The sequence below is a fragment of the Engraulis encrasicolus genome, chromosome 10, assembly GCF_034702125.1.
Source record: "Engraulis encrasicolus isolate BLACKSEA-1 chromosome 10, IST_EnEncr_1.0, whole genome shotgun sequence".
Classification (NCBI taxonomy): domain Eukaryota; kingdom Metazoa; phylum Chordata; class Actinopteri; order Clupeiformes; family Engraulidae; genus Engraulis; species Engraulis encrasicolus.
This window is the reverse complement of record NC_085866.1, coordinates 4,294,110-4,311,516: the sequence shown is the minus strand read 5'-3', so window position 1 is coordinate 4,311,516 and position 17,407 is coordinate 4,294,110. Positions and strand designations below refer to the sequence as shown.

At 42.5% G+C, this 17,407-nt stretch overlaps 2 protein-coding genes across 2 annotated transcripts in view; both read right to left on the bottom strand.

Moving 5' to 3' along the window:
* Positions 1-17,407, bottom strand: part of ctnnbl1 (catenin, beta like 1) — a 93,758-nt gene that overhangs the window by 21,518 nt on the left and 54,833 nt on the right. The window lies entirely within an intron of this gene.
* On the bottom strand, positions 122-9,207 carry LOC134456507 (interleukin-17 receptor E). Its single transcript, XM_063207883.1, has 12 exons — positions 8,880-9,207; positions 8,623-8,691; positions 7,070-7,139; positions 6,509-6,678; positions 5,978-6,025; positions 5,798-5,837; positions 5,478-5,635; positions 3,962-4,027; positions 3,756-3,807; positions 3,084-3,197; positions 2,460-2,711; positions 122-1,641 (listed from the first exon to the last, which is right to left on the bottom strand). Exons 1-12 carry the CDS (start codon positions 8,970-8,972, stop codon positions 1,019-1,021), a joined length of 1,755 nt encoding a protein of 584 aa, XP_063063953.1. The 5' UTR covers positions 8,973-9,207; the 3' UTR covers positions 122-1,018.

The following is a 17,407-nucleotide window of genomic DNA, read 5'->3' as shown; positions in this document are numbered from 1 at the left end:
AGAATGGTCAGGTTGTCTAATAACCATCACCTTTGTACAGGACTGGACTGGGGGAGAAATAGGGCCCGGGCACTTTTGGCTTAAAGAGGCCCCTCTTAATTAGCGGCGCAGAACTGACTCACCGGTGGGCCCTGCACCCTCGTGGACCCCTATTTTCAGAAATGTAAAAAAAAAAACGTTTTCAACATTTCTGGAAATAGGGGGCCACGAGGGTGCATGGTCAACCAGGAAATGCCCGCTATGCCAGATGGCCAGTCCAGCCCTGGCCTTGTAAATGCTGCTGTGAGTGGAGTGGAGTTCAGTGGTGGGCACTCTGCAGTCTCTGAAAGAATAGTCCACAAAATACACATACGTACATACAGTAGCTGCCGAATATTTCAATATACTGTACATGTCTTCTATATACAGAATGGTCAGGTTGCCTAATAACCATCACTCTTTTTCACATTTTTCCATCACTTTTTTTTAACATTTCTGAAAATAGGGGCGTACGGTGGTGCGGGGCGTACGGTGGTGCGGGGCGTACGGCGGTGCGGCGCCCACTGGGAGATGCCCGCTATGCCAGATGGCCAGTCCGAATATTTCAATACATATGTCTCTTCTACATTCAGAATAAGCGCTGCAGTGAGTGTACATACTGGAGCTCAGTGCTGTGCGTTCTGCAGTCTCTGAGCGATCTGCCATGACACCTGCTGTGCCCAGTACAGGTCGGGCAGCCACAGCCAGCAGTGAGGCCTTTTAAAGGCACGCTGCAATGCTCTCCTAGCCAGGCTGTGCCCTCCTAGTGATGCAACACTTTCAGGTGCCCCTCATAATAGCGGCGCAGAACTGACTCACCGGTGGGCCCTGCACCCTCGTGGACCCCTATTTTCAGAAATGTAAAAAAAAAATGATTTCAACATTTCTGAAAATAGGGGCCCACAAGGGTGCTGGCCCACCAGGAAAGGCCTGTTATGCCAGATGGCCAGTCCTGCCCTGCTCTTGGAAGCGCTGCAGTGAGTGTCCGTACTGTAGTAGCTCAGTGCTGTGCGTTCTGCAGTCTCTGAGCGATCCGCCATGACACCTGCTGTGCCCAGTACAGGCCGGGGAGCCACAGCCAGCAGTGAGGCCTCTTAAAGGCACGCTGTCCTCCTGCTCTCCCGTCATGCCTACTGGGGCCCAGGCTCAGCTCCAGCACCAGCTCCGGGAGGTCCTTTGGCAGGTTATACGAGGGTAGAGTCTGTAACAGGCCTGAGAGCGTCCCGTCTGTTTCACTTTCATCTTTTGACGCCGAAAAATGAAGTACGGCGAAATTGGCGCTCTTGTGATTTGACTGCCGCGCCGCTTGTACGTATGACAGAGTGGCGTCCAGCACCACTCCAGTCACTGAGGTCTTCACGTCACGTTTGCTCTCGTCACATCCCAACAGAGCCGCACCGTCTCCCATCTCCGTGTTTGGAGGTGCCCCATTCATTTCTCCTGTCTCTGCTTTTAATTCCAAAGTACAATCTTCTGGATGGCATTCACACGTACTGTGGTTCTTCCTACATTGATAACTTGTCAGTTGTGAATGTTCACATTCAACACGTCTGCTCTCGTGTCCTGTATCCTCTCTCCTCCCAGCCTTGTGTCTCCTTTTGTGGCTATCAGAGGCAGTAGTATCTAGGGTTGTGCAAAAAAAACGTCATGATATACTGCATCGATTCATGACAGTGTGTGTATCACAATACTTATTTTCACAATATACTGTGAATTGTGAAAAAAAGTTGTGAACTGCATTGATTCATGACACCAAAAATGATTATTTAACGATAAAAAATAGATTAAAAACATTGTGTGTGGAATATGCCCATGTGTTCATTTTTTCAGTAAAGAGTAGGTAATATTTCTGTTGTACCAGATAAATTGACTTATGAATGCTACAGCTTCTGGCAAGTAAGCTGTATTTTTTCACACATTTACTTAAGTAAATATCGCAATGAATCGCAATAATCCATGTAGGTATTAAATATGTATCGTGATGGGCATCAAATCCTGAACCTCCTTAATAATATTAATAATAATAATAATAATAATAATAATAATAGATCAGTTTTATATAGCGCTTTTTTAGTACTGAAAGCCGCTTTCCTATCAAATTCACACATGATGTCAAACACACACACACACACACACACACACACACACACACACACACACACACACACACACACACACACACACACACACACACACACACATAGGAAAAAAGCAGATAGATAACAATACCCACCCCTAGTAGTATCCCAAGTGATAAGGAACAAAACTTATCATACTTATTATATTATATATTATATATCTATATCTATATATTATATTGTATTATTATGATGATTAGTGCCAATACCCACCCCTAGTAGTGTCCCAAGTGATAAGGAACAATACTTATCATACTTATTATATGTATTATCATTATTATGAGTATTATTGCCAATACCCACCCCTAGTAGTAGTATGCCAGGCGATGAGCACCATGCCCCCGGCCTGCAGTACTGCTTGGCACTGGGCGTGTAGCCAGGGCACGGGCCCCAGGTGGGCTATGGAGGCCTGCGAGGAGCACTGGTCCCAAAGGGCCAGGCGGACACTGCACTGGAGCTCAGCCTTCAGGCCAGAGGCCAACGCCAACACGGAGGACACGTGGCCACACTCCTCAGAGGAACTGACCAGCAGGATGGGCCTGTTCAGACAGAAGCCTGCAGAAACATAGGATGGGATGAAGATAAGATAAAATAAACGTAATTGTCTGTTTGCACAGAAATTTGTCTTGCATGACACTTCTCCACAATCCACATTAAAAACAAATTAAACACAATGTGGCCTATAGAGTCGATGAACATAGAACAAATAAATATTAATGTAGAAGGGGTAATGTAATGCAAAAAGGACAATACCAAAGCCATCCAACATATGGAGTTATGTGTATATATTCAGTTGATTCCGGCTTGCGTATTTCACAACAATGAACCTATTATGATATTTTTTTGTTCCATATTGTGGTACCCAGCCCAGAGAGTGTTCTGACTGTGCAGTATGTTTATGTACAAATATGATTGAAAGACATTTACCTGACAATTTCTTTGATAGTTGTTGACAGGCAAAACCTCCCAGGATCACTAGTGTGAGCATGAAAGCCAACGCTGCTCCGAAAATCAGACCCCCTCTCCTGTGCACCTGGGGATCTGGGGCATCAAACACATCCTTTAAGAACCCTTAATGTGATATGGTCCCATTTTTTGAAATAAGCTTATTTTACACCTCTCCTTGAGTTAAATAATTGGGTTTTACCTTTCTCCTGTACTTTCAATCATTCTTTGAGTATGGCAATGAACATTTCACCTTCAAGCTAGCAGTTAACATTGAGTTAAATAAGATCAGCCGGCGGCTAACTCAAAGGGAGGTTAATATGAGCTTATTTCTAAAAATGGTACAGTATCACTTCAATGTATATGGCATTTGCTGATTCAACAATGCCCTCAGTTACATGGAATATTTAATTCCGAAACAACTCAATCTAATTCCAAGTAAAACTTTGAAAACATCATGTAAACACGCAATTCGGATTTAAATGAAAGTGCAATGTAAACTCAATGGAACTATTTAATTTGGAATTAGTCATTCGGAATTAAAACCATCATGTAAACGTAGCCAACGAAAACTAAAATCTACGAGTGAATACTGATCACACATATCATAGCCAGAGTAGGCATTTGGATAATATAATGAATAATTGCACTGACCATCCAAGCAATGAATTCTTCTTCCAAGAAGAAGCGGTTCAAATCTCCACACCTAAACAAAAAATTATTCAGTTCATTTCTATATAAGTTAAATCACATGACAGTCATGTTATGGACCACTGTCTAAAATACAGGCTATATTGTATCACATATGCAATTATTTCAAATGGTTACAGGTTTTTTGAATCAATGTTTTAAGATCTTACCTGGACACAAAGCTTAGCAAATGAGAAGGGGAGTGGTAACATCAAGTCGGCTGCACTGTCGCCCTTCTATAACAAAAAACATACAATACAATACAATATACTCAGATAAAAAATATGTGTTTTGAGTTTGAATATGAACTTATCAACCCTTATGAAGCAAACCTAGTTTTGTAATAAGCCATAAACTAGAACTAATAAGACCGCTTCTCTTGAGAACCTTTTCAGTGATTTAGAGAAAAGCCAGGTTAGCCAGACTGACTAGCGGACTAAATTCTACAGGCAGCAGGCTGGGTGGGCCCACAACACTGGATTACTTTTCACTACCATTGACTGTACCTAGAAATGTGAAATAGTGACACCCTTGCATTGACTGTAAAAATGTGAAAAAGTCACACCCTCGCTCATATTCTATTACTTATAGAGTCTACAGAAGAAGAGACAATTCGTACATGTGTATCTAATTGACTATTGCAAAGAGAAAATTGAGGTGGCACCTGTTTCTTTCCATCCCCATATTGGTTCACGTCACCGATCTCCCCTTTCACTACACTCCCTTTAAAGGGACACTGTGTGAGATTTTCAGTTGTTTATTTCCAGAATTCATGCTGCCCATTCACTAATGTTGCCTTTTTCATGAATACTTACCACCACCATCAAATTCTAAGTATTCATTATGACTGGAAAAATTGCACTTTTCATACATGAAAAGGGGGATCTTCTCTATGGTCCGCCATTTTGAATTTCCAAAAATAGCCATTTTTAGCTGCAAAAATGACTCTACTTGGACCATACTAGAAAATATTTGTTTATTACTTAGTAAACTTTCATGTAAAGATCAAATTTGGCAATAGGCAGCCCAGTTTCAATGAGCAGCATAGTTGCAGTACCTTTTTTTGACCATTTCCTGCATAGTGTCCCTTTAAAACAGCAACTGACCTCAGATCAACTTTATGTCCACACCTGGAGGGACTGAAGCAGCTTAATATACCCAAACAGCAACGTTGCAGACAGTGCACATGAAACTCATCACACATCATAAAACACCAGACACACCAGAGATGTCTGATGTGTGCCAGAGATGTGCCGGAGATGTTAATGTGCTAAATTATAGTTGCCAAAGGGGGGCGCCATTCAGCAACAACAAATGTCCACCCATAGCCTAAAAATTAGGGTGGCCTCATGATAATGTGCACACTGTTTTAAGTATTTTTGGGGGGCTTTTCAAGCCTTTGTTTTTAGTTTTATACGATAGGACAGCGGTTCGGCCGCATAGTAGACAAGTGCCCTACAGTTAGCGCCATGGTAGGGCCAAAAATATTGAGATGTTTAACTTGAAACTGTTTTCAGTAAACAAAAGTTCTAACTGAAGATAAGGGAACAATATTTCATTCAACTAGATCAACTTTAAGGTCATCTAAGATGAAAGAAGTAAGAAGATACAAATGACATTGCCTCGCAATCAATCACAATCACAATCACAATCACAACAACAGTATTATTCCCATCAGTGATTTACCATGCTGATAAAGTGCTCATTCCCCAGTGGGCTGCATTCTTCATCCGCAGGAGTGCACAGTACGGCCGCATAAGATGCGGTAATCTTGGATGTGATAGATACTCGCAGATGGCCACTGGTTACTGCTAAACTAGTAACATCCCACAGATGACCATGGCCTACACATGCACATGAAGGGGAGAGAGAGAGAGAGAGAGAGAGAGAGAGAGAGAGAGAGTGAGAGGAGAGAGAGAGAGAGAGAGAGAGAGAGAGAGAGAGTCATAATCCTTCTGTGATTTAAAAACTGAATACAGAAAAAAAATCTGTACATGCTTACTTACCAAATGGACAATGGACATGCTGGTTTTTATTCAAAGAAAACTAAAAGCATAAAAAATAAGTATCAGTCTTTTTATAATATAAAAAATGCTTGCAGTAACAAAAACAAAGCAGAGACTTGTCAAGGTAAGTGTTATGTTATGTTATATTATAGCATATTATATTTTATGTTAAAATCTTACCTTTATACACAGTTGTGGGTGCCTGTCCATGGCAGATACATCATAGTTCTGAAATGGGAAACAGGTTTTCAGATTTGAATCTACTGGCATGAATGAGATGTTTGGTCAAGCAACACACCTACATTTTAACAAAGAGTGTTAAACCTCGTAAAGGAGGAGCCGATGGCCATTTACTTAGTGAATACATTGCCCTGCCCTCTTCTACTAACAGGTGTATGACTAGTTTGAGATTATGATCCCAAGACTATGATCCATAAATTAAATACACACCGTGACTACCAAAATATTTCTTCATCTTTAATAACCAAACTGACAACCTTTTGTAAGATAATGGGCACATTTACATGTTTTTAATTCCGAATTAGTAATTCAGAATTAAATGGTTCCTGCGAGTTTACATTGCCCTTTCATTTAATTCCAAAATCTGAGGTGTTTACATGTTTTCAAAGCGGAATTAAGCTTTATTCAGAATTAAATTGAGTTAATTTTGAATTAAATGTCTCATGTAAACGAGGCCAATTGTGTACTTACAAGGTCAGCTCCTTGTAGTCTGGTGTTGGGCAATGCTAAACAGTCCACCCGACTGGTGTTCCAGCAGAGACTGACTGAGGGCATGAGGGTGGTGGAGGGGCAGAGCCAATGCAACGCCAGCGTGGAGTTATTGTAGATGATGTCAACATAGGACCAGACATCCGTAATACCTGCAGAGGAGAGGGAATTTGTTGTGGAGCAACAGCACATGTATAAGACGGCCTTATGTATTTCTTTTTAGGCCTTTTTATGAATGAAAGTTCAAGTTTGAATACAGTATACAACCAGGAAAAAAACCATAAAATCATAAAAACAGAAACCTGAACGCTACACTCAGTTATGTGTGCTGCTGCACACCATACAAAGCACCACGCACTGCATTGCGCAGGAGCCTCTGTTATAACATGACAGTAACTAATGACCATGTCTGTTACTTAGCTGTTACTCAGGACTCTTGGTGTTGTCATAGTAGTGTTGTTGAGATGTATTAGTTGATTTTTTTTCAGTAAAGAGTGACTAGGCCTGTCGACGGGTTTGTCTGAATGAAGACGCTATACTCACCCTCCTCCGTTATGTTCTCCAGAGGGCATATGGTCCTCCTCTCTGTGTCATAACCGAGTGATGAAAACATCTGAATATTGAAGGACAGAATAATGATGACATGTAAACTAGTTCAATCCAAGAATCAAGTAGAATAATAGTATGAGCAGAAGCAGGATCTCATTATAGTGACAGCAGGAATACAATAGAACAAATGAAGGCTTTATTTGCAAAACGGTCTATCTCCATTATATAGAATGTTGGGAAATTGACATTTTTGTATTGGGCATCCCATTGAAATGCATTGCAAAATGCATTTTATATAGCTTAAAAAAGTATGTTCTCAAAATATTTGAATGGTAAGAATTCACACATGGGTGATATGACCAGTCTGAACAGTCAATTCCAATAATAAAATGCAAAAGTCAAAAAATGGAGATACACCGTTTTGCAAATAAACCCTTGAAATCCTCATCACCCTGGAAGATAGAGGCACTAGACGTGTAAGGAGACATGAGAAGAGCGACATCCACAGTTTTCCTCCGCATTTCATTGGCCTTGTTTAGGCATACATTATGTTTTTGATTTACATTGTTTTTTTATTATTCTGAATGAATAATGGCAAATTAAATAGTTCTGACAAGTTTACATTGCACTTTCATTTAGCTCCAAATTGCGAAGTGTTTACATGATGTTTTCAAAGCAGAATTAAGTTTTATTCAGAATTAAATGTAGTTAATTCATGTCTCATATAAACGTCTTGCTTTTTCCTGTTGCGGTTGCCTAAAGTGTTGTGTATAAGGGGTCTTACACACTCGGGCGGTAAAGCGTCACGGAACGGCCGCGATTTTTACCGGCATCGGTGAAAATACATTGAAACATAACGGCGGTACTCGGGCGTCAGTGGCACGGGAGCGCCGCCGCGCTGCATTTGGAAAATAGAACTCGAGCGTATTTTTCATGCCGGCGACCGGTGGTGTCTCATTCAAATGAATGGCGAAGTAGCATGCTAGCTTTGGCTGTGGGGGGGTTTTGAACAGGACTGGCCGCGTACGCCGACGCTGTCAGTGTGAAAGGCAGAGTAGAAAACACCATCCGAAACTAAGCAGAAAGACCACGTTCGTCTCGCGTCCGTTCAGTTCAGCTTTGGTATGTTTGACGCCTAAGGGCCAAAACATACCAAGGCGGAACGGAATGGTCGCAGGACGAACGCGGTCTTTCTGCTTAGTTTCGGCCGGCGTGTGCGGCGTGCGTCGGCGTGCGCGGCCAGTCCTGTTCAAAACTCTCCCCACAGCTAAAGCTAGTATGCTGCTCTGCCATTCATTTGAATGAGACACCGCCGGTCGCCGGCGTGAAAAATACGCTCGAGTTCTATTTTCCAAATGCAGCGCGGCGCGGAGCCATCTCCCGTGCCGCTGACGCTCGACTACCGCCGGTTGGTGTGTAAGGACAGATATGTTTCAATGTATTTTCACAGACGCCGGTAAAAACCGCGGCCGTTCCGCGCCGCTTTACCGCCTTGATGTGTAAGACCCCTAAGTGTCAGTGGTGCTGTTGCTACAAAAGCGGCCTACCTGTATACAGAGGCATGGCAGCATATGTGGGAACCTGACGATAGTGGGGAAGGGGTTGGTTGCGTTTGTCTGAAATAAAAGACAAAGAAATTCATTTGATGTATTTGAAAACTGATCATCAGAAAAACAAGTCATTATTCACCTCAGCAGACACTTCTAGTATGTCAAGCAACTGACCACACATGATGCATATCAAACGCACATTAGAGGACACACATCTACCAATAATTAGGTCTATTTTAACACCAACTTCTCACCTCAAATTCGACTGGAGGAGAGAGAGAAAGGCAGGTTGTGGAGGACCTCTTGTAGCATAATCTGACTGTGACCATATGAACGCCCTCCGTCATGAATGAGAAGCTACGCCTCTCCGTGTTCAATGTGAGGTTGAGATTGGGCACTGCAAGCAAAGGTATGTAAAAGACTGACAGTCAGCATGGGCCTGAATGATGTGACTTTTCCCAAAGACTGATTGGAAAAAAAAACGCTTCTTCAAATGAGGTTCTTTGATAATGCATGATTTCACTCTCAACATTACAGAAAACATTTGGCAGCTGTAGTATTATTTCAAATATCAAACTGAATGAATGAATGAATGAATGAATGAATGAATGAATGAATGAATGAATTCATGAATTAATGAATTTTATTAATGAATGAATTAATTTTATTTCTTTACACCATAATTTCTCTTTCAATTACATAGCGACAGAGAATGTGTAACAGCATGGAGAAATGCGCAGTATTATTTATTACTTAATCACTTTACTGACACCGTAATTTCAATTTCCTTCTATGACCTGTGCATATGAAGAAACTGACAAATAATAAAAGCTGACTTGACTTGACTTGAAAACTAAAGGGTCCCCAGGTGAGGCTAAGAGTGTAGGCCTACGCGTACGTATATATAATGGGGCCCAAGGCAGGCCACAAGGCATACAATATGCAAATATCTATTGACACTAGGTTGGCCCCACTGAAAAGTGGGTTGTGTGAAAATAATAAAGCACAACAGAAAAGGTATAAGAATGAGATGAAAAGTGCCATAATGTGATCCATGTAAAAACAGATCATATGCCCAGATGTATAGCCTAGGTCCTGAGTGTAACCTTCTCCTTCTTCAAACTCTATAGGCCTGAGAAAGTGGTTATATGATAATCTCTGTATGCTGAGAGTTTACCGTATCATCTCATGGTGAGGAGGGGAAACCCCAAAGCAAAAAAACACAACAACAGTGGAACAGTGTAGCCTACTAACTCTGGGAGCGTGTCTATGTTCCCACAGCCCATTGGTCCCACACAGTGGTGTAGTCTACTTTTTCATGGTGGGTATACTGTATATTGGAGCATTTTTTGAAGTGGGTATACTGTATATATTTGTGCCATTCAAAATAATGGATCAATCAATTTCAAGTGGGTATACTGAAATCCCTGAAATTTAGAAGTGGGTATACTCCGTATACCAGCGTTCTACGTAGACCACACCACTGGTCCCACATCACTAAGACTTTTAACATTATTTTTTAGGCCCATTGGTCCCAGAGCCCATCTGTCCCGCAGCATATTCCTGCTGCTCCATGTGCACATTTCTAAGAATTTATTAAAATGTAGGCCCTTTTTTCCCCAAAGGCACGTTCTCTTAGTTTACTCTGTCTGCGAAGAGTGCAAAACATTTTGCAGACTGTTACCATCCTGCTTACCACCTGCTGCTCTCAGGCAGAAGATACAGGTCCTTACAGGCACGAACTGCAAGACTTGGTAATAGCCTGTGACCTGAAGCCATTAGACTGCTTAACTCTAGCGCTCTTACATACGTAGGACTCTGGACTGGTGATTGTGACTGTGACTGTGATTATTTTAAGGGATGACGTTTAAGATCCTATTGATTTGTTCATTTATACATGGACCTGTGTGTTTTTAAAATATCAACAGCACTGGGGTTAACCTTGAATTGTGGGGAGGGGGATCTCATTTTGCTTTACTTTATTAATTACTCATATTATTGCTTTATTATTTAGTTTAATGTATTATACTTGATACTGTTGTATATATGATATACTTCATGAATTTTGACTTTTTGGACTACTGCTCTTTGGCTTATTCTATACTTGAAACTAGACAATGTTGTTGCTCCACCCACAATTTCGTTGCCTTCATTGACAATGACAATAAACTCCTTGAATCTTGAAATGTGGGAACATGGAGTTGTAGAACACAGGGCCTATATTTGAATAATTCAGTTAAAATGTAGGAACATGGAGCAGCAGGAATGAGGCCGTGAGACCTTTGGGCTATGGGGCCAATGGGCCGTGGGAACATAGAGCTGACCCCCTAACGCTTAGGTAAGCTGAAGGAAAATGGCCATGGCAGTTGGACCACCCTTTCTGGCACAGAAATACATACAGTCAATGGTAATACAGGAAATTGTTTGTGGTGCTAAGCATTCACATAAATAGAATAACAACAACTGTCCTTTTGGGTTAAGGTGGGTGTTTCTTTTCTTTTACATTTTTAAATGTGTATAAAAGACAATAAAGCTATTTTGGTAAAATACACAAATAGTGTAACAAGTACTCTATTCTGCTTCTTCCCAACACCACCAAAGTGTAGGCCTACTCACACAACCTAACCAAGTTCTCAAATAGCATTATATTGGCATGAGATCTAATAGCCAATCTTTAAATAAACAAAACTTACCTGAATCTGCCAATGCCTGTGTGGGACAAAGGGGAAAGTAAGACAGTCTGTTGAACAGGGATGTGAAGGTAAATAGGCCCTACTGGAAAGAAAGTTAAGTGAAATCGGAAAAAATAATAAGTGTAGTATCATATATTAGTCTGCTATTAGTTCGGTTACTTTAGAGTATTTAACGCCTGTTGACAGAAAACTGCGTGGGACTTTAGTAAGGCCCAATGGCAATGCCATACTGCTCGGAAAACCCCATGACTGAAGATGTTAGGCTTTTAGGGTAGCCTGCTATGCACAACAAAAAACTTCCGGTAACAGGCGAGGATTTGATTTATTTTGCCCTGCGTTATGCACTGACATGTGCCCAACGGCTGCCCAACGCAGAAGTTGTACTCAGACTAAGTGTCCAAATCCACACGTGAAGCGTGAAGTGTTTGTGCTAAAATAAGCTACACTAGTAACAGTAACACAGTTTACGTCCATGCAGTGTTCAAAGTTGACACCTGCACACAACACATGCTTCTACTGTACTTCTGAAGAGTGGGCTCGCGCTGACGTGCTCAGTTCCTGTGCGTGCACTGTCTGCGTCTCCGCATCCTGTAGGCTACGATGTGTGCTTCTGTTCTGGCACAAGGCCAACTCCGGTGAGCGCTATTCTCAGAAGTGAAGACCGATTAACCGCAATAATCCGCGAAATTAACTTGATGTACAGCAAACTAGAAATTACCCTTAGCCAAAGTAGAGGCTACTGTTAACGTCACCAGTAAGCGCAACACCTGTCCTGTGGGCAACTTGGGCATCACGTTCCCACACACTCAATGGGACACGACTCTATGTGAACCCTTTTCCAACTTACCTTACGAGCGTCCACTGATTGTTGTTGAATTGCCATCACGGCGTTCAGTAGATACACTATCAATGTCAGGGGTAGGCGACCCATGGTTGTAATGTCATTGCGCGCGGAGAGAGTTCACGGATAGGTTTCAATAAGAGCTGCCATAGTGATGTGTGAGCGCTGAGAACAGGGTTGCAACTGACGCCTGAGCTCAGTTGAAAGAGGTCAGAAAGCTCCTCCCAAGAGTCACTCACTTTGATCATTCGGGTTCTAGGAACAGCATGTAGAAAGAGTCGAATGTTTGCCTATTGGTTTGACAGTATTTGTCAAATGGTGGCAAGAACAGCCTCTATTTGCCACCACTTGCTGTAGTTTGGCCATTTAATGGGGACCATCAAAATAGCCTCATAAATAGCCTCAAACATCTCTGGCTACAGTAGGCCTATTTATTGTAACATAAATAAATAAATCTATATTCTGAGAAATCAGCCTATCCAGTTTGGAAACAACACTGATTGTGAATCCATTTTACCAACTTGTGCAAATACAACAGGCAACAAATGAAGGTAATAGTTAAGACACACGCTTAAAAATATTAGTGTCCACAGACCAGTTCTCCATTTCACAATTTTTGGCTGATATGTTGGTCACAATTGCCTTTTGCCAGTGTTCACCCCTGGAGGTCACATGAGGTTACCACTGGCCGACCACTGCTGTGGCCAAAAGGTTTTAGACAGGTCATCAGATGGGAAAATTAGGCCTTTCGTCCTACCGCACTTTTCTCTGTGGATTACTGACCAGAAGCCCTATTGGAAGAAATTAAAACATGGGGCCACGTCAATTTTTGCTCAGAATTCAATATGGCCGCCATTTTCCAAAATGACTTGTTTTCATGTATTATTACATTGTACTATAAGGTGATATTCATGAACGATTAACATCTTTCAGCACTATTCTGTCCTATTTCCTTACATACATGTTTACAAAGGTTGACTAAACTGAGTCTATGGCTGGGACAATTAGGCCTATTGTCCTGTCAGGGTTTTCACAGTGTAATACAGACCAGAAGGCCTATTGAAAAAGAACTTGGGGCCATCTATGTCCTCCAAAATTCTCTGTTTTTCAGAATGGCAGACTTTCACACATTTTTCTCAATACTGTAAGGCCATAATTATCAATAAAGATTACATATTTTTCAGTTAAATTGTCCTATGTCCTTACAGACGTGAGTATAAAGGTTGTAGAAAAAGGCATGAATTAATATATCCTGCCACTTTGAAATATCCAAAGGAATGCTGTCAAATGATTGAATTTCACAAACACAGTGGACTGCTGAAAAAAAGGCATATTGTCCTGCCAAACTGTGTGTGTGTGTGCGTGTGTGCGGGCGTATGTGTGTGTGTGTGCGTGTGTGCGGGCGTATGTGTGTGTGTGTGTGTGTGTGTGTGTGTGTGTGTGTGTGTGTGGTGTGTGTGTGTGTGCGTGCGTGCATGCGTGCGTGCGTGTGTGTGCGTGTGTGCGTGTGTGTACGGGGGTAGCCGTGGCCTAGTGGTTAGAGAGTTGGTCTTTCAATCTAGGGGTTGCAGGTTCGAATCCCCCCTGACCTCTCTCTACATCTCCATTCATGGCTGAGGTGCCCTTGAGCAAGGCACCTTACCCCACATTGCTCCAGGGTCTGTAACCAATACTCTGACAAGTAATAACTGTAAGTCGCTTTGAAGAAATTAAAGCGTCAGCTAAGTGCAATGTAATGTAATGTAATGTGTGTGTGCGTGCGTTTGTGTGTGCGTACGTTTGTGTGTGTGTGTGTGTGTGTGTGTGCCTGAGTGCGGTTTTCTCAAGTGTGTGTGGCCAGTGTGCTTCTTACACTGACATAGACACAGTAGACCGGGTGTGTGTGTGTTGGGGGGGTAGGCGGGACCGAATGATGTGGAGGAGCGGGGGGATGAATGAGGGGGTGAGGGGTAGGGGGGGCAGATTGGGGGGTGGGGGGGAATGAGTCGGGGTTGAATTAGGGGTGGGGGGCAGAATAGTGTGTGGGGGGATGAGTGAGGTGGTGGGGGGGAATAGTGTGGGGGTTTAGGGGGGCGGAATAGTGAGTGTGTGTGTGGAGGGGGTTAAGTTGAGTCGGGTGGGGGGGTTCACCTGCCAAACTTTTCACATTGGGTCGGGGGTGGGCGAGTATTTTGTGGGGGGGTGGGGGGAGAATGAGTCAGGTGGGGCAGAATAGTGGGGGGTGAGTGAGGGGTGGGGGGGCAGAGTAGCATGGGGGGGAGGAGTGAGGGGGTGGAGGAGGCAGAATAGTGTGTGGGGGGAGATGAGTGAGGGGGTGGGCGAGGCAGAATAGTGTGTGGGGGAAAGACACTGTAGAGCAGGGGAAAGATGAGCGGGGGATACGCGCGGACACACGCACACTCACCCTTGCTTTATGCAAAAAAAAATGTAGGCCTGAAAAACTTTTGGTCAGTAATGTAATGTGAAAGGTTTGGCAGGTCAATAGCCTTTTTTCAGCAGTCAACTGTGTAATTCAATCATTTTCTGACAACAATCCTTAGGATATTTCAAAGGGGCAAGATATATATTTAAGTTACATCATTCTGTTGCCAACCTTTGTACTCACGTCTGTAGATTAGAGATAGGACAGAATTTCACTGAAAATAGGAAGCCTTTATTGATAATTATGGTCTTAAGGGCCGTACACACACATCGCTGCTATTTACTAGCTTCTCGCTTGCTCGTCTCCCATTCTAAAAAACAGAGAACATTTTGAATTTTGGAGCACATTTGAGATGGCAACCAGCTGGAGAATCTTTTTCAATAGGCCTTCTGGTCTGTAATCCACTGTGAAAACCCTGACAGGACAATAGGCCTAATTTTCCCTGCCATAGACTCTGTATGTGCATTTCAATCATTATTTTCAGCACTTTCCTTTGAATATTGCAAGGTGGCCAACTTTATTTTCATTTGTTTTAGTTTAGTCAACCTTTGTAAACATGTATGTAAGGAAATAGGACAGAATAGTGCTGAAAGATGTCAATAGTTCATGAATATCACCTTATAGTACAATGTAATAATGCATGAAAACAAGTCATTTTGGAAAATGGCGGCCATATTGAATTCTGAGCAAAAATTGACGTGGCCCCATGTTTTAATTTCTTCCAATAGGGCTTCTGGTCAGTAATCCACAGAGAAAAGTGCGGTAGGACGAAAGGCCTAATTTTCCCAGCTGATGACCTGTCTATTTTATTTGCCGTGTCCAGAGCATGGAAGAGATACCAGGATTGTATCTACCAACAGAAACCAACGAGAATTAAGCTTTTATCCCAACACGTTTGAGGCAGGACATGATACGTTGATACATAATATAGGCGTTTGGGGAGGGATAAGCAAGGAGGAGGTGGGGGGTAGGCCTAGGGTGCATCCCAATATGTGACCTTGCCTCCTCCACTTGTGCTTGTCTCCTCGTCCCGCCTCCTGGCCCCTCCTCCATGGAGAAAACGATAAAGTTTCCCAGCTGTCAGCCTCGCCACAACAACTTTTGAGGGACTGTTTTTCATTCACCATCCCAATTGCAAATGAGAAAAAGACTTCACAGTTGAGCTTTTGCAAGATATTGAAATATAATGCTGTTGTCAGTGATGTCATCATGGCGAGAAGCAAGTGGAGGAGGCAAGTGGAGGAGGCAAGGTCGCATATTAAAACGCACTCCTAGCGTCTTACTGCAGATGGGGTTGCCGGCGGGCCTATTTGTTATTTGCTGAAAATACTTAACTACATCATAACAGCATTGCTATGACAGTACAGATAGCCTTGAGTAGCAGATTAAGACATAGCCATTACAATTTTGGTGACAGAAGGTTATAACATAGGCTGCTGCATTAAGGGTTAAACCGGAACTAAAGATGACGTTTGTGTTGATCCGAATTACTGGATCATCACATCAATGTCTTGAGAACGATTTGTGTGCTCACACATCCGCATCCAAAGCTTTCCCTGTCTACACAATGCTGCAAAAAAATCTTGAAATGTGACCACACATTCACCAGGGCATGCAAAAGCTGGCATAAACAATACAATTATATGTAGGCCTGGCCTTGCCGTGGCCAACCAGTGGGGCACTCGCCTGCTGTGCGGCTGACCCGGGTTCGATTCCCCGCCCGGGTCCTTTGCCGACCCCTCCCTGTCTCTCTCCCAGTTCGCTTCCTGTCCACATCTCACACTGTATCAAATAACACCTATCAAATAAAATCGAAAAAGATGAAAAAAAAATCCTTATTAAAAAATAATTTAAAAAGAAATAATATGTAGGCCTATATGCATTTATAATATGAATATACAAATCCAAACATGCCAACAGAGTTGCAGTGCAAACTTGATCACAGCAGCAACCTACAGCTGCTTGCAGCATGGGCTATTAGGCAACGCTCACATCCACAACAGCTGAGCTGATAAGCTCTACTGAAGAGTAATGGACATTTAAACTATGCAAGTTTGCAATTATGATGGATGTACAATAATGTGAAGTGACAAACGAGAGAAGAAACAGTGCCAATGCTACCGGTCCCTTCTTTCAGATCAGCGAGGTAAAAAAAAACTCTCTCTCTCTCTCTCTCTCTCTCTCTCTCTCTCTCTCTCTCTCTCTCTCTCTCTCTCTCTACTCTCTCTCACTCTCGTCTATGAACAGGGCTGGACTGACCATCTGGCATACCGGGCATTTCCAGGTGGGCCATGCACCCTCGTGGGCCCCTATTTTCAGAAATGTTAAAAAAAAAAAAAGTTATTTCTCCCCCAGTCCAGCCCTGTCTATGAACAAGAAGAAAGTTTTATAACAGACCTACTTGCCAGTCTTCATAATATGAGATGGGCTTAACCAAAATAAATTGTGTGCAAACTATGTGGTTCACAAGTTGCAAGTCCCTGAGGTGATACACTTGGCCAAATTTCCATCACATCGACAAAATGTCTGATAACATCCAATGCTGGAACAGTTCCGTATCAGGGTGAATACGTGGACTGGTGGTTTCAAATAGTTCCGCCTGTAGGTTTGTTTTCCAGCTTTTCAATCTGCACGGACAGTGCATTCACAATGGAAATGATTCAGAAATGGTCTAATGTGAAGGGTTAAGACAGTTCAGAATCAGATTCAGAAGCCAAGGCCTGTAGCCTACTGCCCTGATAATTGAAACTACAACTCCAACTACAATTTGAAAAAAATGTTGTAGAATTGAAAACTGCAGTTTTTAAGTTGCAGTCTGTAAAGCTG

What these genes read in the sequence shown, in the direction of transcription:
- LOC134456507 (XM_063207883.1), bottom strand. Translation starts at nt 8,972, where the DNA reads ATGACGGAGGGCGTTCATATGGTCACAGTCAGATTATGCTACAAGAGG. An exon ending in TGCCATGCCTCTGTATACAG is followed by an intron (nt 7,140 to 8,622) that starts GTAGGCCGCTTT and finishes TTCAATATTCAG; the next exon opens with ATGTTTTCATCACTCGGTTA. An exon ending in GCATGTCCATTGTCCATTTG is followed by an intron (nt 5,636 to 5,797) that starts GTAAGTAAGCAT and finishes GTGCATGTGTAG; the next exon opens with GCCATGGTCATCTGTGGGAT.